This window comes from Anomaloglossus baeobatrachus, chromosome 2 (assembly GCF_048569485.1).
Source record: "Anomaloglossus baeobatrachus isolate aAnoBae1 chromosome 2, aAnoBae1.hap1, whole genome shotgun sequence".
Lineage (NCBI taxonomy): Eukaryota > Metazoa > Chordata > Amphibia > Anura > Aromobatidae > Anomaloglossus > Anomaloglossus baeobatrachus.
In genome coordinates this window covers 229,332,248-229,358,081 of record NC_134354.1, presented here as the reverse complement: position 1 = coordinate 229,358,081, position 25,834 = coordinate 229,332,248, and the positions used below count along the sequence as shown (strand labels likewise).

Here is a 25,834-nt window from a genome sequence, read left to right as displayed (position 1 = left end):
GACTTTTTTGGTAGACTGCCGAATTCATGGGTCAATTTACCACAGCAAAGTCCTCTAGGTCCTGAAGCAGCAAAACAGCCCAGACCATCTCATTAACATCACCAATGTTTTTGTTTTGTTCTTGTGTTCCTTTTTATTAAGTGCTGTTACTTCTACACCAGATGTAATGGAACATACACCTTCCAAAAAAAAGTCAACTTTTGTCTTGTTTGTATACAGAGTATTCTCCCAAAAGTCTTGGAGATCATCAAGATGTTTTCTGGCAAAACTGAAATGAGCCTTTCTGTTCTTTTTGCTCAGCAGTGGTTTTCATCTTGGAGCTCTGCCAGGCAGACCATTTTTGGTCAGTCTTTATGGTGGAGTCATGAACACTGACCCTAAGTGAGGCCTGCAGATCTTTCGATGTGTTGTGGGGTCTTTTGTGACCTCTTTGAGTCGTTGCTGTGCTTTTGGGGTAATTTTGGTAGGCCTACCACTGCTGGGAAGGTTCACCATTGTTCCATGTTTCTGCCATCTGTGGATAATGGCTCTCACTGTGGTTTGCTTGAGTCTCAAAGCTTTAGAAAATGGCTTTATAACCTCTTCCAGGCTTTCTCATTTGTTCTGGAGTTCTTTGGAACAGCATAATGTCTAGCTCTTGATTATCTTTTGATCTACTTCCCTTTGTCATGCAGGTCCTATTTAAGTTATTTCTTGATTGAGCACATGTGGCAGTAATAAAGGCTTTGGTGTGGCTAGGAAATTGAACTCCTCTTCCCAAATATGTGCTAAACCACAGTTAATTTGTTTTTAACGAGGGGGGGGGGGGGGTAGGGGAATGCGGCAATCATTTGTTCACACAGGGCCCTGTAGAATTGGATTTCTTATTCCCAGTAATAAAGATCTTAATGTATAAACTGCATTTTGTGTTTTACTTGTGATCTTTGTCTAATATTTTAAATGTTTGCATGATTGTCACACTGAAAAGTTTTAGATGATCAAAAGAATAAAATCAGGAGAGGGCAAAAACTTTCACACCACTGTATAGATAAAATAAAATCTCTTGTGAAGGCAAATCCTGACAAACATAATGTTATGTTATTGTCAGATTATGGCTTTCCTTTACATGATAAAAATGATCATCTACCGTATTTTTCGGACTATAAGACGCACCGGACTATAAGACGCACCCTGGTTTTAGGAGGAGGAAAATGGGAAAATAAAAACTTTAAGCAAAAAATGTGGTCATGACACACTGTTTATGGGGCGAGGATCTGCTGCTGACACTGTTATGGGGGTAATATCCCCAAATTCTCTACTAAGGTACCCCATCCTGGTAATGATCCTCCTGCCTTGTATATGATCCTGCTATAAACCCCCATCCACCCTGTTCACATACCCCCCCCCCCATCCATCCTGTTCACATACCCCCCCCCCCCCCCCATCCAGCCTGTTCACATACCCCCCCCCCCGTCCAGCCTATTCACATACCACCCCCCCCCCCCCCCGTCCAGGCCTGTTCACATACACCCCCCCGTCCAGCCTGTTCACATACCCCCCCCCCTGTCCAGCCTGTTCACATACCCCCCCCCCCCCCGTCCAGGTTCCAGGTCCAGCCTGTCCACATACCCCCCCCCCCCCCCCCCCCGTCCAGCCTGTTCACATACCCCCCCGTCCAGCCTGTTCACATACCCCCCCCCCCCGTCCAGCCTGTTCACATACCCCCCCCCCCCCCCCCCCCCCCGTCCAGGTTCCAGGTCCAGCCTGTTCACATACCCCCCCCCCCCCCCCCCCGTCCAGGTTCCAGGTCCAGCCTGTTCACATACCCCCCCCCCCCCCCCCCCCCCGTCCAGGTTCCAGGTCCAGCCTGTTCACATACCCCCCCCCCCCCCCCCCCCCCGTCCAGGCCTCTTCACATACCCCCCCCCCCCCCCGTCCAGCCTGTTCACATACCCCCCCCCCCCCCCCCCCGTCCAGGTTCCAGGTCCAGCCTGTTCACATACCCCCCCCCCCCCCCCCCCCGTCCAGGTTCCAGGTCCAGCCTGTTCACATACCCCCCCCCCCCCCCCCCCCCCCCCGTCCAGGTTCAGGTCCAGCCTGTTCACATACCCCCCCCCCCCCCCCCCCGTCCAGCCTGTTCACATACCCCCCCCCCCCCCCGTCCAGCCTGTTCACATACCCCCCCCCCCCCCCCCGTCCAGCCTGTTCACATACCCCCCCTTCCGTCCAGCCTGTTCACATGTTCACATACCCCCCCCCTTCCGTCCAGCCTGTTCACATACCCCCCCCTTCCGTCCAGCCTGTTCACATACCCCCCCCCCCTTCCGTCCAGCCTGTCACATACCCCCCCCTTCCGTCCAGCCTGTTCACATACCCCCCCCCCCTTCCGTCCAGCTGTTCACATACCCCCCCCCCGTCCAGCCTGTTCACATACCCCCCCCCGTCCAGCCTGTTCACATACCCCCCCCCCCCCCCCCCCCCCCGTCCAGGTTCCAGGTCCAGCCTGTTCACATACCCCCCCCCCCCCCCCCCCCCGTCCAGCTGTTCACATACCCCCCCCCCCCGTCCAGCCTGTTCACATACCCCCCCCCTTCCGTCCAGCCTGTTCACATACCCCCCCCTTCCGTCCAGCCTGTTCACATACCCCCCCCCCCCCCTTCCGTCCAGCCTGTTCACATACCCCCCCCCCCCCGTCCAGCCTTGTTCACATACCCCCCCCCGTCCAGCCTGTTCACATACCCCCCCCCCCCCCGTCCAGCCTGTTTCACATACCCCCCCCCCCCCCCCCCCCGTCCAGCCTGTTCACATACCCCCCCCCCCCCCGTCCAGCCTGTTCACATACCCCCCCCCCCCCCCGTCCAGCCTGTTCACATACCCCCCCCCCCCCCCCGTCCCAGCCTGTTCACATACCCCCCCCCCCCAGTCCCAGCCTGTTCACATACCCGCCCCCAGCCCCCGTCCAGCCTGTTCACATACCCGCCCCCCGTCCAGCCTGTTCACATACCCGCCCCCCCCCCCCCCCCGTCCAGCCTGTTCACATACCCCCCCCCCCCCCCCCCCCCGTCCAGCCTGTTCACATACCCGCCGCCCCCCCCCCGTCCAGCCTGTTCACATACCCGCCCCCCCCCCCCCCGTCCAGCCTGTTCACATACCCGCCCCCCCCCCCCCGTCCAGCCTGTTCACATACCCCACCCCCCCCCCCCCCCCGTCCAGCCTGTTTCACATACCCCACCCCCCCGTCCAGCCTGTTCACATACCCCCCCCCATACCTCCTGCTCATATACTCCCATCATGCTATATGCCCCCATCGTGCTCATATACCATCCTGGTATATGGCCTGTATCCTATAGCACAGAGAAAAAAATAAACGTTTATACTCACCTTTTCCTCACTCCCTGCAGCACCGATCACATCTTCCCCTCTGGCACGCTGACCTGTGTGTGTGGAGCCGTTCCCCTGCTGCATCGCGATGTCTTCCTGTCTGTGCCGATCAGCTGACCGGCTCAGCACAGATCAGCTGACCGGCTCAGCACAGATCAGCTTGACCGGCTCAGCACAGATCAGCTGACCGGCTCAGCACAGATCAGCTGACCGGCTCAGCACAGATCAGCTGACCGGCTCAGCACAGATCAGCTGACCGGCTCAGACAGGAAGACATCGCGTGCAGCAGGGGGGCGGCTCCACAACACGGTGAGTACACTGATTCACTGCACCTCGCGCTGGTAATGACGCGCGGGGAGCAGTGAATACAGCCGCACATGATCACTCCAGGCTGTAATTGCCAGGGGTGATCATGCGGCCGGGCTCTTTGCTATGCGCGTGTCCTCGCTTGTCCTCCCGCCCACCTGTCCGTGCCGGCTTCAGCACTGAGAGATGGGCGGGAGGATGGGCGTGCATATGTAATGAGCGGGCCCACGTGTCACGGCAGGCGCTGCTGCTGCCTGCTCGTGCCCCCGATGACCCGCAGCACCCTCATTCCCAGCCGCAGCCCTATAGTCAGACCATAAGACGCACCCCCAACTTTCCCCAACATTTGGGGGAAAAAAAAGTGCGTCTTATGGTCCGAAAAATACGGTAATTCAAAGGCTGTAAGTTTAATAGCATTTAAAGGACTGTCAGCACAGAATGACTGTTCAAACCAAGGACCAGTACTCGGTGCATCATGGCGGGGCCAAATTTTTTGTATGTGCACCTTTCCAACTTCCTATTTCAATCTAAGGGCAGTTTCACACATCCGGCATTTCGCCGGATCTGGCACGCATGCAGTACAGTAGATTAATTTACAGTGGAAGCGTGACACCATGTGGACAAATGCGGTTGTGCATGAAGCACACCGCATGGTGTCGCGCTTCCACTGTAAGGCTATGTGCGCACGTTGCGTAAATACATGCAGTTACGCTGCGCTTTGCAGCGCAGCGTAACTGCATGCGTCCTGCGTCCCCTGCACAGTCTATGGAGATTGTGCATGGGCCGTGCGCACGTGGCGTTTAAGAGCGCAGCGCTTCGGCTACTGCCGACGCCCTGCGTAAAAAGAAGTGACATGTCACTTCTTTCCTGCGCTTTGCCGGCAGCTCCTGCTCTGTCTATGGCAGGAGCTGCAGGCAGAGAGCATGGAATCGGCGCTCACTACGAGACATTTCTGCAGCGATCTAAAGCGCACATGTGCTCTTCAGATCGCTGCAGAAATTTCTGCAGGGCTAGTACGCAACGTGCGCGCATAGGCTATGTGCACACGTTGCTTTTTTTTTTCAGCGCGGAAAAAAACGCACCCTCTGGCAGAGGGGAGAATTGTAAACAATGCTTTTTGAGAAAAACTCATCAAACGCATGCGTTTTTCATGCGTTTTTTCATGCGCTTTTCATGCGTTTTTCATGCGTTTTTCATGCGTTTTTCATGCGTTTTTCATGCGTTTTTCATGCGTTTTTCATGCGTTTTTCATGCGTTTTTCATGCGCTTTTCATGCGCTTTTCATGCGCTTTTCATGCGCTTTTCATGCGCTTTTCATGCGCTTTTCATGCGCTTTTCCATGCGTTTTTCCTTTTAAGACTTGTCAGTGTTAATAAAGTTGGTTGAACACAGACCTTTGGAAAAAAAAACCTGTGTCATTTCCTTCTCCACATTCTGTTGGATAAATGGGAGGGCTTGGAATGGAAGGAGCACCATTTGAATTTTGGAAAAGTTGAAATAAACTTCGCGCACCATGTCACATTAGCAGGGCCCCTTGGTACCTATACGTCAGAAAACCCCCACAAGTGACCCCATTTTGGAATCTGCACCCCTCAAGGATTTTATTCAGGAGTATATTAAGCATTTTGAATCCACAGCTACTTCACCCAAAATGTTGCTGTAGCAACAATATTCTCACTTTTAGGCCCGTTTCACACGTCAGTGAAAAACACTGACGTTTTTCACTGGCGTGTAAAACATGCACTTGTCCCTCCGTGTGCCGTGATTCACGGCACACGTGGGTTGTCTAAGTGCAATCCGGGCTCCGTTCTCCGTGGCCCGTGATTGCACTCAGTAATCATCTCACCTGCGCCCGCTCCCGCTCTCCATGGTGCTGATCGCTCCCGCGGTGCAGCATCCGGCTGGTGCTGACCCCCGCAGCAGCTGCTTCCAGGTCGGCTGTGTCGCGCATCATGAATATGCGCGACAATGAGCCGGCTCAGAAGCAGCAAGCTGCACGGGCTGCAGAGGACATCGCTGGACGCTGGGTGAGTTAAAATGATTTTTATTTTAAAAGCACGTTTTTTCTGGCACGTGTTTCACGGACCACACCACAGCGTGGTCCGTGGAACATCAGTGAAGCCAGAAAAAAATGGACATGTCTCCGTGCGACAATCACGCACACGCGGGTACGCCGCACGGAGACACGTGCAGTGAGAAATCACTGATGTGTGAGCAGACCCATTCATTATAATGGGTCTTTTTAATCAACAAGATACCAAAATAACTCATGCCACTTGTAACAAGTAATACAACAAAGATTTTGTCCCCAAATCAGGCAACAAATGAGTGGTTCATGTTAAAATATAATTTTTATTACATACTTTAAAAACACATTACAACCATTAAAAAACAGAGAATAATCCTGTGGGGACCTGATATATATCCAGACACAAAATAAAATAACATTCATCAACAGGAATCTAGTAATAATAATATCTGGCTTGCACGAACCCTGTAATTAATTAGTGTATATCAAATATATATAAGCTATGATACACGAGATAGATATTGCAGTGCCAAAAAATCACATTATTGCATGCTGCCCTGTTTCCCATGCATTGTTTTATACATAGTCATGCTGCTAGTAAGCTACCATACAGACACTGGGGCGCTATCCACAATAAGGAGAAATGATTATATAGACCACACTAAATGGGTTTAAAGTGCCGATATCGTGTTATTGCCTACTCGCCCTGTTGCAATGAATAACAATTCCTAATTAACTTTAAGCCAAAATAGCTACCTGATTGTAAATAATCACAAGGTCTGGGTGATCAGTCCCTCCACCCCATGGGAAACAGGGCAGCATGCAATAATGTGATTTTTTTTTTTTTTTTTTTTTTTTTTTTTGGCACTGCAATATCTATCTCGTGTATCATAGCTTATATATATATATATTTGATATACACTAATTAATTACAGGGTTCGTGCAAGCCAGATATTATTATTACTAGATTCCTGTTGATGAATGTTATTTTATTTTGTGTTTGGGTATATATCAGGTCCCCACAGGATTATTCTCTGTTTTTTAATGGTTGTAATGTGTTTTTAAAGTATGTAATAAAAATTATATTTTAACATGAACCACTCATTTGTTGCCTGATTTGGGGACAAAATCTTTGTTGTATTATAATGGGTCTGCGTATGTCTGTGATTCTGGTACGTTTAGAAAAAAGCACAAACGTACCAGAATCACTGACGTGTGAAAGAGGCCTAAGGCTATGTGGCCATGATCCAGCGACACGGCGTCTAGTACACAGTGTCAGCCTTCCTGCAGCTGCCCATGCCCACGATTTGGGTTCAGGTTGCTGTGGACTTTAGCTCTATTTCTACCTGCAGAGAACACTCTCGTCGCCGCAGCATAAATTGACATGCTGAGGCTCGGGAAGCCACGCCACCGGTCAGTTTATGCTGCGGAGAAAAGAAGCACAGTGGGCATGGGATCTCCAAAAATCCTTCCACTGTGCTTCTACTGCACAACGCAGCGTTATGGACGCAGGGAAAACCCTCAGCACCCATAACGCTGCAAACCCTGATTGTGGACACACAGCCTAAAAAGCGTCAATGGATGAATGGATGTCAAATATATATAACGTCCCACCCCCGCCTGCATATTCTAAGCTGGCACCTTTAGTACCTTTCATATGGCACTAAAGGGTGCCTAGCTTAGTATGTATCCAAAAAAAAAAAAAAAAAAAATGAAAAAAATGGCGTGGGGGTCCCCAGGCTTTTTTTTTTATTTATAAATAAAGAATTAAAAAAAAAAAATAACGTGGGGTCCCCCCAAATTAGATCACCAGCCAAGGTGAAGCTGACAGCTGGGGTCTGGTATTCTCAGGGTGGGAAGAGCCATGGTTATTGGACTCTTCCCAGCCTAAAAATAGCAGGCCGCGGCCCTGAAGTGGCGCATCCATTAGATGCGCCAATCCTGGCGCTTTGCCCCAACTCATCCCGCGCCCTGGTGCATTGGCAAACGGGGTAATAAATGGGGTTGATACCAGATGTGTAATGTCACCTGGCATCAAGCCCAGCAATTAGTGATGTCACGGCGTCTATTAGATACCAGACCTAACTAATTGACAGTAAACAAAAGCAAAAAAAAATGACACATTTTTTATTAGAAAAAACACTCCCCAAATCATTCCCTTGTTCTCCAATTTAATCAAATAATTTGGAAAAAAAAATGGGTCCGCAGAAATCCATTTGGACGTCCCACGTCGCCTCTGGACCTTCTAGAATATGGGGGCACGTTCAGGGAACGTATCCCCCATTTTCTAGGAGGGCAGACCCTCCATTTGAGGAGAGTGGGTGCCAAAAATCTGCACCCACTCTCCCCGGGGTTACAGCTGCAGAGTGCCGAGCAGCCAGCACAGCTCTCTGAACACAGTGCTGGCTGTCAGCTGCTCTGCTCATGTGACCGGCCAGCGTGCACTGTGAAGGAGGAGGGGGCCGCGGGGGATCAGCGCTGCGACCCGGACAGGTAAGGGGGAATACCGGGGGGAATAGGGGGTGACCTGGCAGGGCCTGGGGGGCATTTTTCTGTCGCATGTCTCAAGGCACATGCAACAGAAATCATAGGAGCAGGGCGGCCGGTGCGCTACTGTGCGCGCGGCCATGTTGGATTTTCGGGAGGGGGGTCGGGGCGGGCACTTTGGCGACACCGGGGGCTTTCCAGTACTTTGCCGGGAAGTGAGGTCAACAGGAAACCTCTTGACCTCACTTCCAGGTAAATGCCTGCGTTCTGGCATGCCGACAAAGCCCGCGGACCGCAACAAAAAAGCAGCTCACTGCGGTGTGGCTGCGTTCTGATCCACATCATTGATTCAATGGGGGAGTGAACACAGCCACAACGCGCAAAAGTGACATGCTGCTTTTCTTTCCGCACCGATTTTTGGCATCCAAAACGCTGCGTTTAGAAACTCAGCGTGTGCACTGATTTTTCGGCTTTCTCATACACTTTGCTGGGAAAGCTGAACGCATGCAATTTGCCACTGAAACGCTGCGGTTCTAAACGCAGCGTTTCCGCGGTAAAAAACGCAACGTGTGCACACAGCCTAAATTAATCTACTGTACTGCATGCTTGCCAGATCCGGCATCCGGTGAAATGCCGGATGTGTGAAACGGCCCGAAGTCTTTCGCTGTCTCTATGAAGCTACAGCTGTCAAAGAGCAGGGAGGGTAGAGATGGAAGACAGGTGGTAGGTGCACTTAAGGGTAAGTTCACACAGTGCGTTTTCGAGTGCGTTTTTACTCAGAAAACTGCATGACTTTGCTTCCCCAGCAAAGTCTGAGTTTTCATTTTTGCTGTCTGCACACAGCGTTTTTTTTTTCAGCTGCGTTTTTGTGGTGCCACAAAAATGCAGCATGTCAATTATTCCCGAGTTTTTCACTGCGCTTTTCATACATTGAGTGCAATGGGTTGTTGAAAAACGCAATGAGAAACGCAAATAGCTGCGTTTTTTTGCGTTTCTAAGACCAAAAACGCAGCTATAAACGCAGGAGGGGGGTAGTAAAGTGACGTGTACAGAAAGAGGATTCCTTCTGTAAGTAAACACAGAAGCGTGAATCCTCCCTTACAGTCACCGCCGCTTCCACCTCCCGTCCTGTGCATGTATGCTGCTGTGCGGCACCATGTTCGGGCGGGAGGTGGAAGCGGCTGCGAAATCAAAAGTGAACAGTAGAAAAAAAGTCATACTCCCCTGTCTGCAGACTCCCGGTGCCATGCCCGCTCCCATCTCCTCCCGGTACCGCCGCTCCGGGTGTGTGCAGTCTCCCCGGGTACGTATGCCTGCAGGACCTGGCGATGGATCACCTGATGCAGTCACCTGACTCATCAGCTGATCGTAAGTCTCGGGCTGATGCCAGCGTCCGGCCGGTTTAACCTATCAGCGGATGCGTCAGGAGACTTCATCCCTGATTACCGGCAGCTCCTGCAGCGATCGGACGGGATCAGACTCGCTCTAGGAGCTGCCGGTAATCAGCACATAAGTGAGGTTTTTTTTTTTTCTTTTGCACCGATGCATCTGCTGACTGTATAAACGGCTTTTATACAATCGGCTGATGTGTGATTCAGGCACTTGATCCTGACACATCATCTGATCGCTTTGCCTTCCAGCAAACCGATCAGATGATATTGGATCTGGATTGGACGGCGCAGGACCCTTGACCCAGGATTACTGCGGAGGGGGGTTCTTTATTTCAATAAAGATGGAGTCACTAATTGTGTTGTGTTTTATTTCCAATAAATATTTTTCTGTGTTGTGTTTTTTTTTTTTTTTTTTATCTTTACTAGAAATTCATGGTGGCCATGTCTAATATTGGCGTGACACCATGAATTTCGGGCTTAGGGCCAGCTGATAATATACAGCTAGCCCTAACCCCATTACCCAGTGAGCCACCCGGCATTAGGGCAGCTGGAAGAGTTGGATACAGCGCCAGAAGATGGCGCTTCTATGAAAGCGCCATTTTCTGGGGTGGCTGCGGACTGCAATTCGCAGCGGGGGTGCCCAGAAATCATGGGCACCCTGCACTGTAGATTCCAATCCCCAGCTGCCTAGTTGTACCCGGCTGGACACAGAAATTAAGCGAAGCTCTTTTTTTTTTTTTTTTTGTTTTGTATAATTTCATGAAAGTCATGAAATAAAAAAAAAAAGGGCTTCTCTATATTTTTGGTTCCCAGCCGGGTACAAATAGGCAGCTGGGGGTTGGGGGCAGCCCGTACCTGCCTGCTGTACCCGGCTAGCATACAAAAATATGGCGAAGCCCACGTCATTTTTTTTGTTTGGGGGGGGAGGGAGCAAAGAAATCCTGCATACAGTCCTGGAAGGAGGATGCTGAGCCTTGTAGTTCTGCAGCTGTCTGCTCTCCTGCATACACTAGTGGAGAATGAAGAACATATTGAAGAAGGAAATTACATCAGACCTTTTTTGACACTGGTGCGTTTTTGTGCGTTTTTTGCCGCAAAAAAACGCACAAACGCAGCGTCAAAAAAACGCAGTGTGTGAACCTAGCCTTAGGGTTTGGCCATGCGATGATTCCCCGAGTGCCTGTACATCAAGTCATTCTGTGCTACAGTCCCGTTAAAAACAAAAACCCACTGGTCGCAAGAGTATTATGTCCTCCATCTGAATAGAGAAGCAGAGCACGTGTGTGACTATTGCTCTTATCAAAGTCTTTGGGACTCGTTACGATAGTCCTGGAATTGGTGTCAATCTGTTCCATTGAGCGTCCTGCATACCTTCTTGACTGCTGCTTCACTTTAAAGGAGGTATTGGGATGCCTATTCTTGTTGGTTTGGCCACTAGAGGCCGGACTCAAAGTTCATTTCAACTAGGATAGTTTGGCCACTGGTTTCACTTTTTGTATATAACTTTCTTTTGTGTGCCTTTTAGGCTATGTGCGCACATTGCGTACTAGCCCTGCAGAAATTTCTGCAGCGATCTGAAGAGCACATGTGCGCTTTAGATCGCTGCAGAAATGTCCGTAGTGAAGCCAATTCCATGCGCTCTGCCTGCAGCTCCTGCCATAGACAGAGCAGGAGCTGCCGGCAAAGCGCAGGAAAGAAGTGACATGTCACTTCTTTTTACGCAGCGCTTCGGCAGTAGCCGAAGCGCTGCGCTCTTAAACGCCACGTGCGCACGGCCCCTGCACAATCTCCATAGACTGTGCAGGGCACGCAGGACGCATGCAGTTACGCTGCGCTGCAAAGCGCAGCGTAACTGCATGTATTTACGCAACGTGCGCACATAGCCTTACAGATGATGGTTGCTGACAAGGAGATGTAAAAGGGGTTTCCCCTGTAAAAACCTGTTAGTCCAGTTTTCTTTTATATATAGACTAGTGACAATAGTGCCCGAGGTTCAAGATTAAACCTGAGCAGTTCTGAAGGTTCCCATTATTTGACTACCTGAAGAGTCACGTGTAGAGGGTTGAGGAATCAAGAGGTTGAGAAAATATCTAGATAGAAATTCCACTTAGCGCTATATATTTATCTGAAATTTCAACATCTATACGATTTTATTAATTTTTTAACTCTGTGGCATTTGTTCTTTTACCCCCAGGTCAGCTGAATTGCATGAGTTTTTCAAGACAAGAAGAAGACTACTTGAAGGGGACAGTTCGCTGTCGGCCATGTCTGTTTGTCCTGGGACAGAACTGTAGTGCTAGAAGCAGATTGGTCAATGCACTTTTAGGGGATCACCTTTTACCAGTGGATGGTTGTTGCGATCCAGAAACCTGCAAGAGAAGACGCATCCGCTTTAGGCATGGGCAAAGGACACTGGTGAGCTTGGCATTGCCAGAGCAGTATGAACTCGTACATCAGTTAGTAGCCCATCAGGGCAAGTGGCACACCATTCCTGATGAAGACTTGGAGATACCAGAGGATGAGGAGGATCCTGCGCACAGGGTGGCAGAGCTTGAGGTGACTCTACCACATCAGTTGCTTCAGGTAGGTATCTAGTCACCTTATCTTTTGACAGCAGAATATGGGGAAAATAACTTATTAAATGGCTTTCCAGGTAAATTTTTTTACAGTAAAAATGGTTATTCCTGTGATTGTATTTATGATGGTCTTCATACAATGTTTTCTAATAAAGGAAGTGACTATCGGTGGGTCTATATCTCATCCTAATCCTGCGGACCTCGCTTAGAGGCAATGTAGAGTTGAATCTGTACTGGTTTTATGGCTGATGTTGGTGTTTCAGAATGTGTTAGACCAGGTAAATGGTCACATTTTTAAAGGCAAGCTGTCAGGTGATTCATAGTTCCCAATCCGCAGGCAGCATGAACCGCAACAAAGGAAATTTTTTTCTCTGAAATTTTGTTGAGTTTCAGAGAAAAATATACTTTTGAAGATCCGACCAGGGATCATAACCAGAGACCAGATTAGTCCAGCGCCGCTCTCATCCGGCTTATCCAAATGCCACTGCAGGTGATTGACAGGTCTCTGCCTCACCTATACACTGACAGGTCTTTTCCTATCAGTCGCCTGCAGCCATGTTGGGGGATAGTCTCTCTGCAGTGGAACTGGATTAGTCTAGTATCTAGCTATGATCCTGGCCAGACCTTCAAAGAATAGTTTCTATAAAACATTGGAGGATTTCAGCGAGTAATGTAAACGGCTCTGATTCATGCTGTCCACCTGACGGTTCCCTTTTAAACATGATTTTTCAACCAGAAAAATGACACCCACAAACCTTGATCTGTAGCATTTTTGTTCATTTTGTGAACCCTGGTATGTATAAAGGATATGATACCTGCACGGAGCTTCATTGCTTGTACTGCATAGTCTGTACATACCAGGCTGAATCATTCACTTGATCAATATATCTATGCACCTGGCCTGGCACGGCCTGTCGGGCACGCTGTCACAAAGCTTGCAGTACGCATGAGCGAGTTGTGCACATTCATGTGAGAAGCCGGTAGGACATGATGGCAGATTCCATATACCACTGCTGTTAGTCCCCAATATGGTCAGCCAGAAATTACAGGCTACGAAGGTCTAGAACACTATATATATATATATATATATATATATATATATATATATATATATATATATATATATATATATATAATATATATATAATATATATAATATATATATATTGTAGACTGCTGACAAACTACACAAATTTTTTTTTTTTTTGTTTATAAATACTCACAATTACAAAATTGATTATGAAGCAATGACCTGTATTCTATTCAAGGAAAAACCACCCTTTTTAACAAGTGTCCTTTGACATCAAAAGTTACTACACCTTAGTTCAAGGGAGACTTGCTATGCCAAGGATGCGCCCAGCTTCTTGCTTGGTTTGATCAGTCATTTTGTGTTGACACAGTTCAGTGTACACACGTGTGCTCCTTTGCATCGATCTCCACCGTCCTCTTCTTTGACAGCTCTGACTTTTAGAGGCCACAGAAGGGTGCAGATTGATGGGAAAACCTTTTGCTGAATAGCACTAACCACACCAAAATGTGATGCTCGGGGCCCCTTGGTGTGGCCAGACACCTTCGCTGCTGATGCACCTGATGCCGCTGGGCTCTTTCACTCTGGGTACTGTACATTTTTCAGATATCATGCTGAAATTGCAACTTTTAACATAGTCCTGTTTAGAATGCTTTTCCCCCAACAATATGCCATACTGGCATTTAATGCACAAAACTCTATGAATGGGCTCCCTGTAGGTCAAAGCTTTGGTAAATTTAGTAAAAATATTTGGATAGGACATTAATAAACAAAAACCAGCATATATGTCATGTTTTAAATGAAAGGGGAAAAAAACCCCTTAGAATTCATCCCCTTCCCCAAGTCCAGGCAGGAAACTGTAGGCATATTGACCTGCATTTACTTTTGCCATCCAGCTAAGGCAGGGGTGGGCAATTAATTTTCCCATGGGGCCACATGAGAACTTGGGATGGTTTTAGAGGGCCGGACTAATATAATAAACTCAGTTTTGCCCAATACTGTATATAGTATATGCACTAACCCTCCTGTTCAGAACTGCCTATAATCTTCAATGACCCCACCACCGTGCGGAGCTGCCACCCCACCTACACCCCACCTACTGTCTCCTCCCCAAAACCCTTTAGAATGTAAGCCCGCAAGGGCAGGCCCCTCTTCCCTCTGTACTAGTCTGTCTATTGTAACTTGTAGATGTATTCTGTATGTAACCCCCTCTCATGTACAGCACCATGGAATCAATGGTGCGCTATAAATAAATAAATAATAAACAGTAAGTTAAACAATACAAAGATTCAATGAAAATATGGAGGTCAGTGGGGAGCATACATACTGGCCCTGGTGGCCAGTGGGGAGCATACATACTGGCCCTAGGGGTGCTGAGGGCACAGGCTGGTATCACTGCAGCAGCAGAGCCTGAGGGCTCCTCTGGCTGCCTTCTGTGTCCCCTGAGTGTCTGCTTCTTCTATTGCAGGCACAGGGGGGACCTGAGAAGACACAAGTACTGCTCCTCTGCTCCTCCCTCCTGCACTCACTCTGCACTGTCCTCCTGCACTCACACTGCTCCCCCCTCCTGCAGGCACTCTGCACTCTCCCTGCTGGTACTGATTCACATTACCTCCGTTTTTGAAGTGGCCGCTGTGCAGATGAGCCGCTCACATGTGAGGATCCTGGGTAGAAGGGGCAGGCAAAGGGGGCGTGGCCAGCATCAGCAGCAGGAGGGGACAAGGAAGGCATCCGAGGAGTGTGTCCAGCATTCAGAGGGGGCGTGGACGACAGCAAAAGGGGTGTGGCTAGCAGCATAGACTCCATGGAAGGCATCCAGAGACTGTGACCAGCATCCAGAGGGGCATAACTGGCAGCAAGAGGAGGCGTGACTGGCAGTGGGGGGCGTGGCAGCTGCTTATCACTGCACTGCAGGATACATAGCTCCCGACAGTGAGAGCGGGGCTGAGGCATAACGTCGCAAATCAGGCCACGCCTCCAACTGAGCTAAGACGCCCAGGTCTGATCTAAGGCTTGGTTCACGCTTGGGCTGGCCACTCATTAGATGGCCGTTGGCCAAAAGATGCTTCAGAGAACCATGCAATTGGCAGTCTGAAATCTGACATCTCTCCCAACCAACAGTCAGCCGATGCCCCCAATAACATTAGACCGTCAGCCGAACCTGTCCATAGACCTGTCAGCACTTTAGACAGTGCTCTCTGTCGAGCTCTACTTTGGGATTTGTCGTGACCTCCATAAAACAAGAGTCTTAGGAGAACCTTGACTGAGTGCTCCATCGGCTTCAAAGCAGTGAATGACTGTCTGACCGCCTCCTTCCTGGCAGTAGTCATGTTTGTTTTGACCTGAACAAAAAACATGGCCTGCTTCATTAAAGCAAATAGCTACGTCTGGGCCCTGTCCTGGTTCATCTCACAATCCTGTTTCTCAGGGATTCCAGCGGAAAACCCAACGTAGTGCTCTGCAGAGAGCGTAAGCGTGAACCTAGCCTTCTGTACCCCTTTACTTACGTCAGATTCACTGTGTGGACTTTGGCTTGTTTTTCTTTATGCCAAAATTAAGGCCTGTAGATACTGTATAGCAGTTGAAGAGCTTGCAGTCTCTCCCATGCTTGTGACTGTCTCCTCCCTGATCGCAGACAGAGGGCTTTTTGTTCCCACAGGACTAATTTTATTCCCATAAGATATTAGACGTAACTTATTGCTACTTAGTTCCTTGGTTTCATGTACAAATAAACATGCATGGGTGAGAGTCTGGATAGAGCAAGCGGAAATGTAATTACTGGGCAGCGGATGCCTACTGATGGGGTACATCATGTACTGTGAGAGCCGCATATAGGCCAAGTTCACATGTCCAGCAATCATCAATTAGGATAAATCCAGCAGCAATAAAAATACTGATTTCAACTGGATCTGTCTGATTTTAACATTAATTTATATGGAAAACTGATCCGTTAAATATTCATCAGTCTATCTTTTATTTGAAAAAAATCCAATTTTTACTTCTTGGATCAGTTTCAAATAGAAGAAAAACTATTGAAACAATCAGTTTCCATAGAGTTCAATGTAAAAAAAAAAAACACCCCAAACTGATCCAGTTGACATTTTACTTTTGACAAATAAAAGTTGTCTGCTCACCTCTTGTCAATGGATTGCTGCTGGATCCATTCTAACAGGTGATTGGACATGTGAGCATAGCCCTAGGAACAATAAGGCCCTGTGTTCTACTGACCAGACTGCATGGACAATTAGGCCCTGTGCGCACTAGGTGGATTTTACCGCGGATTTGCTACATGTTTCGCTGCAGAAAATGTTCCTAACATCTCTACAGTGACTCACCAGCAAATCCTATGGGAAAAAAAAATGCTGGGCGGACTTTGACAGCTGCATGTTTTGCTGCGGGATTCCCACAGCAAACAATTGCATGTCACTTCTTTTCTACAGGTAGCTGTGGCATTTCACTCCATTGACTGCAATGTAATCGTGAAATCCCGAAGGGAATAACGCAGGCAGCAAATTCTGTGCATTTCATTGCGTTTTCCTGCGTTATTCCCTGCGGTATTTCGCGTTTTTCGGGACATAATGTTCATCACTGCCTGCATTGTGCAGGGAAGTGATGTCATTATGACAGGCCTTGTGCGCACTGGGAAATGAAATTTCCTTGAGAAAATTCCGCATGCTCTCAAAGTTTACCGCACCCGTGGTAAAAAACCGCGGGAAACCGCACCCGAAAACCACATGCGGTTTGCTGCGGTTTTACCGCGGTATTATTCGCGGTATTGCCGCGGTTTTGCCGCGTGCGGGTTGGGATGTGCTTTATTGCATTCAATGCAATAAAGCACATTGAAAAAAAAAAAGTCATTTAATTCTGAGATAGTAGATAGACAGAAGAATAGATAGAGGGATAGATAGATAGACAGATGACCGCTGCACTTCCCACGGTCGGCAGTGAGTTCACATTACCGGCCGTGGGAAATGACCGGTAATTACCTCTGCTGTCTGCTGCTTTCATTCAGCGCTGTGTCTGTGACAGTCGCGGCTGGATGGAAGCAGCGCAGGACCTGTGGATTACGCCGGAGCGGTGGATTACGTCGGAGCTTTGGGGGGGGGTTAATAAAAGGGTGAACGAGGCTTGTTTGTTTTATTTAAAATAAAGGATTTTTCAGTGTCTGTGTTTTTTTTCACTTTACTTACGGGTTGATCATGTCAGCTGCCACATAGACGCTGCCATGATCAAGCCTGTAGTTAATGGCGGTGGTCCCCCACCACCATTAACCCCTTGTATTACCTTGCTGCCACTGCTACACGGTGGCAAGAAGAGCCGAGGACACTCCGGTAGTGCCGCATAATGCATGCGACAGTGCCGGGGCAGCTGCGGCTGATATTCTCGGCTGCGGGAGGGGGAGTGAGGCAGGGGATATTATCCCTGCCCCTCTCCCTCCCCAGCCTGAGAATACCGGCCCGCCGCTGTGTGCTTACCTCGGCTGGAAGGTAAATATGCAGCGGAGCCCACGTTCTTTGTTTTCTATATTTCTGTTTTCTTTCTATGTGTGTTCTATGTGTCTGTGATGTCTGTGTGTGTGATCTGTGTGTTTACTCTGCACGGCTTCCTCTTCCTGTAATGACATCACTTCCCTGCAAAACCGCAGACAAGCGATGCACATTACCGGAGGTAAACCGCGAAATACCGCAGGGAATAACGCAGGAAAACGCAGTGAACCGCACAGAATTTGCTGCCTGCGTTATTCACTGCGGGATTTCATGATTAACATTGGAGTCAATGGAGTGAAATCCCGCAGCGATGTGCGGAAAAGAAGTGACATGCACTTGTTTTTGCTGCGGGATTCCCGCAGCAAAACATGCAGCTGTCAAATTCCGCCTAGTGCGCACAGGATTTTTTTTCTCCATAGGATTTGCTGGTGATTCACTGCAGAGATGTTATGAACATTTTCTGCAGCGAAACATGCAGCAAATCCGCGGCAAAATCCGGTAAGTGCGCACATAGCCTTAGAGTAAGCGGAGCAGAAAGTAAACACACACATATATCACACACAGACATATAGAATACACATAGGAATCAAACATGCATATTAAAAATAAAAAAAAACAAAACAAAAAAAAAAAACACGGGCTCCGCTGTATTCTTACCGTCCAGCCGAGGTAAACACACAGCGGCGGCCCGGTATTCTCAGGCTGGGGAGGGTGAGGGCCAGGGTTAATGCCGCCCCCCCCCCTCCCGCAGCCAAGAACATCAGCCTGCAGCTGCCCCAGGACTGTCTCATCCATTATGCGACAGTCCCAGTGTCCCCAACTCTTCCAGATTGCCGTGATGCAGTGGCAATCAGGGTAATATAAGGAGTTAGTGGTAGCAATCCGCTGACATTAAGTCCAGGCTTAATCATGGCAGCGTCTGAGACAGCTTTCATGATTATAGCTTAAGTAAAGTGAACACACACACACACCCCCCCCGAAAAATCCTTTATTTTAAATAAATGGCAAAAAAAAACCATCTTTCACCACTTTATTAACCGCTCCCAACACACAGCTCCGGCATAATCCACGCAGGTCCCATGACGCTTGCAGACTTCTGCAGCCGCGTCTGACACACTGTACTGAATGCAGCGTTGTAACAATACTACAGGGGTAATTACAAGTAATTTCTCACGGTCGGTAATGTGAACACATTACCGCTCGTGAGCACTGCAGTGTGTGCTCACAGGGACTCTATCTATTCATCTATCTCAGAAGGAAATGGTGTGTGTGTGTGTGTGTGTGTGTGTGTGTTTTTTTGTTTTTTTTTTCTAATGTGCTTTATTGCATTGAATGCATTAAAACAAAACTACCAACCTGCGGAAAAACCGCAGCAAAACGCATGCAGATTTCGGTGCAAGTTGTGGTGTGTTCCCCCCCCCCCCCCCCCCCCACGGGTGCGGAAATCTTTCAGAGCCTGCAGAACTTTTTGAAGAAAATTCTATTTTCTAGTGCGCACAAGGCCTTTGTCATTTTATTTAAAAGATATGAACTACAATAACTGTGTAAATATGTTTTTATTCCCAGGAACCGCACCTACTGCTGCCCCAACTGGTCATCATGAACACCACTTGCTCGCAACACGCGTTCCTTAAATGATGCTGTAAAGGGGGACTCCGCTTCCCACACTCATCCACTCACCTGTCACGAAATGCACCCCACAGTCAGTTTTCACATCCACACCCCACTTTTCGCTGCCACCACCTGCCGTTTTGATAGGCCAAAACTTTTTGTAATTTTACCCACAGATGTGAATATGTTCCCCGATCATGCATGTGATCATGAATTGTATGAAACTAGTTATAATATAAAAATTTTAAAATATTTTATCTTGTCCTTTCTGCGGACAATGGCTGCCAGAGGTGACAGCCTCAGCGCTCCTATGTGTAACACCCATGTGCCGGTGGAGGCATGCAGCCAAAATGATTTTCCAGCATTGACAGCTATTTGTTAATTACTCTGTGTACACACGCCATATCTGCTCTGAACCTGTTTACAGCGGGGGATACAGGCAGAGATCCAAGGCCCCCAGCCGTTGATTTGTATAACTATAGCTTCGCATATGATATATGTAAAAACTTTTTTTTTTTTCTTTTTATATAGTTATTAGGCTACATGCGCAAGCTGCTTTTTTGCTGCTTTTTTGGCTTCAGTTTTGTTGTCAGAACTTTCTGACATTTGACTTCCCAGCAAAGTCTATGAGAAGTCAGATTTTCTATTCGCACATTGCAGTTTATTTGTCAGCGTTTTATTTGTCAAAGGTTTGTGACAAATAAAATGCAGCATGTTCATTCTTCCTGCGTTTTTGTCAACATTTGTCACAAAAACGCAGCAAAAGCGCAGGGTGTGAAAAACGCACCAAAAACGCACCTAAAATTACATGCGTTTTTTGTGACATTTCCAGGCTCTCTCTGACAAGGTGCAGTTTTGGCTGCAGTTTGTGAACACAAAAAGATGCAGCGTGCGCATGTAGCCTTAGGCTATGTGCCCACGCTGCGGATTTACCGCGGATTTTGCCGCGGATTTGCCGCGGATTTCCCGAAAATCTGCAGCAGCGGCACTTCCAAGCCATTTCAATGGCATTTTGGAAATGCTGTGTCCATGCTGCGGATTTTTCCGCTGCGGATTTGCCGCGGATTTTCATCCGGAAAAATCTGCAGCACGTCAATTGTTTGGTGCAGATTTGGTGCGGATTTTTGGTTTTGAATGGGGAAAAAAAAAAAAAAAATCCGCGGGTGCGGATTTGCCGCGGAAGTCGCGGATTTTCAGGCAGAAAAATCCGCAGGTACATTCTACCGTGGACACATAGCCTTATAGCTGTAAGGTGAAGTGTTTACAGCCATGAAAAACTGCTTCAAATACTTTTAATCAAACTTCGTAATAATTTCACTGAAAAAAACAAACAAACATATAGTGTACAGACCCCCCCCCCACATTGAAATGGAAGCGATCTGTCCATTCTTGAGACCTTTATCCCCCCCCCACCCAAAAATAGTGAAACAACCCAATAAACTAAGTCAGAAAAATGAGTTTTCTTTAACGTTCCTATGGGAGACCCAGACCATGGGTGTATAGCTACTGCCTCCGGAGGACACACAAAGTACTACACTCAAAACGTGTAGCTCCTCCCTCCTAGCATATACACCCCCTGCTAGCCAGTCCTAGCCAGTTCAATGCTTTGTGTTTCAGGAGGTCACACACACATGCTGTCTCTGATTTTGATTTTTGATTTTTTTCTTTTGGATCAAAGATTTGGAAGAAAAGCGGGTCCAGCTGGACTCCCGGCATGTCCCTTCTCACCCCACTGTGTCGGCGGTGCTGTTAAGGTTGATTTTTCCAAGGCTGGAGCCTTCTCATGCCGCGCTCCTTCACCATCCCCTGGGGCTCTGGCTTGAAGTGGGAGCCAACACGGTTCTCACTGCTTTGCAGGAGACCGGTCTCCATCCGCAGCCCTTTTTCAGGATCCTGCTGGACGGAGCACTCATCCCTCAGGGACCTGGCAACCTGCGTCTCACAAGCTAAGTATATGAGACGTTATTACCACAGAAAGTGGTCTTTCCAGGGGTCCTTTATACTTTATTTATTGGGGAGAGTGTGTTTTTATGTTTGTGTTAACATTTTCGGCCGGTTCTCCAGTTTTCACTGGAGAACCGCGCCGATGGTGCCTGCACGCCGGCCGCATGTTTAAATCTAGGCCCCGGCTTCGCCTGAGGCCTAGTTTCGGTTTCCACTGCCTCTGCATGTCTGTCATGCAGAGGGACAGTGTGGCTCCGCCCAGCGGCTGTGCAGCACAGGGAAGGGACACTCCTCACTGAGGAAGGATTCCCTCCCCTGGCTACCTCATTTGCCGCTCTCAGAGTAGGCCCCGCCCCCTCTCCTCGCTCCGGTCGCCATTTTCTCAGCGTTCTCTGTGCCTGCATAGGCACAGAGATTCCACATTGTGACAAGTGGGGGCCTGGGCTGAGGGACTGGAGGGCACAGAAATGTTTAAACGATCTGGCAGCCACAACCTCCGCTTTGTGCAGCTGCTTATTTTATCTGTTTATTTATGCTGGGGGCCATTCTAGGACAGAGCCCCCACCTCTGCAGCACGTCTCACATCAGAGCAAGGCTGCAAGGCTGTTTTTATTATGCACTGCATGTAGTCTCGTACGGTTGTACCGAGCTCATAAACACAGTGGCCCCTCAGCCTGGAGGCTCATCAGTGGTCCCTCCAGCTGCTCCGGCTTCGGTGGCTGACCCCTGGTTTGGCTAGAATCCGCTATTTCCAGGGATCGGCTGTCCCGGAATCTGCTGAGCATGCAGCCCCCTTCTCAGGGCGTTTTCTGCTACAGCTCACTCAGCAAAGCTCACAGAGGACTCCCCTTCTGGTCTCAGACCCCGTCCTCCTGACATGGAGACGCAGGGTCCCCTGTCCTCCCCGTCCTGCAGCTCTGATTACGAGCTGACTCACTGGACGAGGAGGATGTCTCTACCAGGGGCTCGGACGCTACTTCATGTACCACTGATCTGTCCGTAGGTGACGCAGATGCTAATGATTGGATTGCGTCCATTATACTTGTACTGGACCTCCATCCGCCTGTATCAGGGGAGTATTCCCCGCTGGCAGAAGGGCATCAGTATACCTTAAACAGGACAAGGAGTGTGTTCCTTAACCACTCCAGTTTTCAGCCCACTGTGTCCAAGCCCACAGCCTGTCCTGTCAGACCCCAAAGCGGGGTTCTGATGACTGTTTCCCCCTCCCATCAGAGGTGGTCAAGGAGTGAGCTCATTCGCCAAGGGTGGTCCCTCCGGTGTCTAGACTTTCAGCCCGGATAGTTGTATCAGTGGCTGACGGCACCTCTATAAGGATCCCACGGTACATTAATTTTGTACTGGACCTCAATCCGCCGGAGTTACCTTGCCTAGGAGAATACAATGTGTGTTCCTTAACCACTCCAGTTTTTCAGGCCACTGTGATCAAGCCCAGGGTCCGCTCTGACAGTCGCTTCCCATGAAGCGTGATTCTGAGGACTGTTTTTTTCCCTTTCCACCAGTGGTGGTCAAGAAGTGGGCTCATTCACCACAGGTGGCTCAGCCCGGACCGTTATGTCAGTGGCTGATGGCTCCTCACTTAAGGTTTTGCGGTCCGCCAGGTTGTCCTTCTGGCCAAATCTGTATGGGGGCGGCAGGAGCTTCGTTCTCCTCAGTTTTACAGCAGTGCGTTTTTTTTGTAGCCTTCTCTGCTTCTCTGGAGGAGATGCATTACCTCACAGGGACTCTATGCCCGAAATGGTTGCCTGAACTTCCAGACTTCAGTCTTTTCATCCTATGCCATGTTTGCCATGCTGGACACCGCACTGCGGTGGCCTCGGCTACTTTCCTCGCTATCCGCAGGCTTCTGTGGCTTCGGAAATGGAAGGCAGATGCTTCTATAGAAGTTCCTTGCTGGGCTCCCTTTTGTTGGGGCCAGTCTCTTCGGAACCAACTGGATGAAATTAAGGAAGCTCTTGGCGGGAAGAGTTCTTCCATGCCACAAACCTAAACCAGGGAACCTGTCCAGGGCAGGAATCAGTTGAGGTTTCGGTTGTTTCGTTCCTCCATCTGATTGTTCTCTAAGCCCTCGGCCTCGTCCACTAGCTCGGCCAAGGTTCATAGACCCAAATGGCGCTCGAAGCTGCATCATGAGAAGACCGCAGGAGATGCTGCCACTGAGTCAGCTTCCTTCGAGCTATCTAGCCACGCCAACAACGTCCTTGGTCGGTGGCAGGCTCTCCCACTTGGCGACGTATGGTTTTAACACGTCTCCGTTCAGTGGGTGTGGAATTATATCTCCCATGGCTACAGGATGGAATTCTATCCACCCGCCAAACAGATTTTTTCTGTCAACTCCCCCCGGCTCCAAGGCCGCCGCCTTCTCACAGGCCGTGGCATTCTTGCAGGCCAATGGAGTAATTGTACCGTTTCCCGACTGGGAACGGTTCTGAGATTTCTGCTTAAATCTATTCCTAGTCCCCGAAGAGGGCGGTGCCTTCCGACCTGGATCTTTAGCTTTTCAAGCATGGTCAGGTGTGGCGTTTTCACATGGAGTCTCGGTCTTGTTCCGTGTGTTTTTCACCGGATCAATCAATAACCCAAGGAGATTCCCTAGCAGCCATCGGCATCAGAGATGCCTATCTGCAGGTGTTAATCGCAGTTTCACACTAGCGTTGGCTACGTTTTGCAATCGGAGTGGTCCAATTCGTGGCTCTTCCCTTGGGGTTAGCCACGGCCCCTCGAGTATTCTCATTGGGGCAGCTGTGATTAGGGTCCTGCATCTCTAGGGATTGGCAGTGATCTTTTGCCCTGGACGGTCTTCTTGTCGGGGCTTCATCCAGTGCAGACTCTTAGCAGAGTGCTTCGCTCACTCTCGCCACTCTAACCAATTCGGGTGGCTTGTCATTCTGTCCAAGTCCACTCTGACTTCGAACCAGAGGTTCCCAGGGACGCAATTCGAGACTCTGTCTGCACTTGTGAAGCTGCCCTTAGTCGAACAGTAGTCCCTCCGCTGGCGGTCGACGTCGTTCTATCAGGCACCGAATACAGGTGCTGGTCAGATGGTGGCGTCAATGGAAGCGATTCCTTGCCCAGTTTCTCCTGCGTCCTCTGAGACTGGATATTTTCCGCTGTACAAGCGAACTTCCTCCTTCCACGGGGTGGTGGCTTCGCCACTGACCAGGGGCTCGTTTCAGTGGTGGCTTCGGCCACTCTGTCTCAGGGACGCTCCTTCCTGGCCCCGTCCCGGGTGATCCTCACCAGGATGCTAGTCTATCCGCCTTGGGAGCCGTATATCTCCACCGTGTGGAGCGCAGGGCGCTTGGACTCTGTCCGAATCAGCCCTCTGGATCAATGTGCTGGAAATCAGAGCTGTATTTCTAGCTCTCTAAGCCTTTCACCATCTGTTGGCGGCTAGGCACATTCGAGTCCAGTCGGACAACGTGACAGCGTTTTCCTACATCAACTTCCAGGGCGGGACACTCAGCCGCTTGGCAATGTTGGCGGCTCAACGCATTCTTCAGTGGACGAGGGACTCCTAGTCCACCGTATCCGCAGCCCACATCCTAGACGTGAAAACTGCGAGACAGACTATTTCAGCTGTCCAACCGTGGTCCACGATCCTCAGGTTTTGCGGCAGACGCACTGGTTCATGTTTGGTCCCAGCTTCGTCTCTTTTACGTGTTTCACCCTCTAGCTCTTGTCCAGAGTCCTGCGCAAGATCAGTAAAGAGGGCCGTCGGGTCATTCTCATACTCCAGACTGACCCAGGCAGGCTTGGTACCCTGACCTGCTCAATCTGTCCGTTGTGTTGCCATGGCATCTTCCGGACCGTCCAGACCTTCTCTCAAAAGGTCCGTTTTTTCCGCCAGAATTCTGGACTCTCAGATTGACGGCGTGGCTCTTGAGTCCTGGATCTTGACGACTTCTGGTATCCCTCCTGAAGTCATCTCCACTATGACTCGAGCTCTGTAGTGTCCTTTGGCCTTTTTGGCCTTGCCGACCCTCCTGTCCCTTCCACAGTCCGGTCTACAGCTAGGACTATCCCTCATTAAGGGACAGGTCTCGGCTCTGTCAGTGTGTGCCAGCGGCGTATCGTCCGGCTGGCTCCGGTGCGCTCCTTCGAGGGCGCATCTCACATCATTCCGCCTTACCGGCGGCCTATGCAGCCCTGGGACCTTAATCCGGTCCTCACGGTTTCCGGAAACCCCCCTTTGAGCCTCTTAGGGAGGTTTCTTTGTTTCATCTTTCACAGAAAGTAGTCTTTCTAGTGGCCATAATTTCCCGCCAGAGAGTTTTGGCTGCACTCTCTTCGGAGTCACCCCCTTTTTTTTTTTTTTTTTTTTTTTTTCCATCAAGACAAGGTGGTCTCCGTCCGACTCCGGACTTTCTCCCTAAGGTGGTTGCTGCTTCCACCTTATCCGGGGCATTTTTCCTGCCTTCCTTTTTGTCCGGCTCCTGTTCATCGCTTTGAAAAAGCGTTGCATATCCTGGATCTGGTGCGGGCGCTCCGGATCTATGTGTCTCGCACCGCCGTTATTAGGCGGTGCACCTCTCTGGTGCTGACCACTAGTCAGCGTAGCGGTCTCTCGGCATCTAAGCCGACCCTGGTTCGTTGGC

General features: G+C 49.4%; 1 protein-coding gene across 1 annotated transcript in view; it reads left to right on the top strand.

Annotated features, from left to right (window-relative positions):
• Positions 1 to 25,834, top strand: part of DSTYK (dual serine/threonine and tyrosine protein kinase) — a 141,732-nt gene that overhangs the window by 39,876 nt on the left and 76,022 nt on the right. Inside the window, exon 2 of the mRNA XM_075335684.1 lies at positions 11,768 to 12,156. Within this exon, the coding sequence (XP_075191799.1) occupies positions 11,768 to 12,156 (389 nt within the window). The remainder of the gene's footprint in view (positions 1 to 11,767; positions 12,157 to 25,834) is intronic.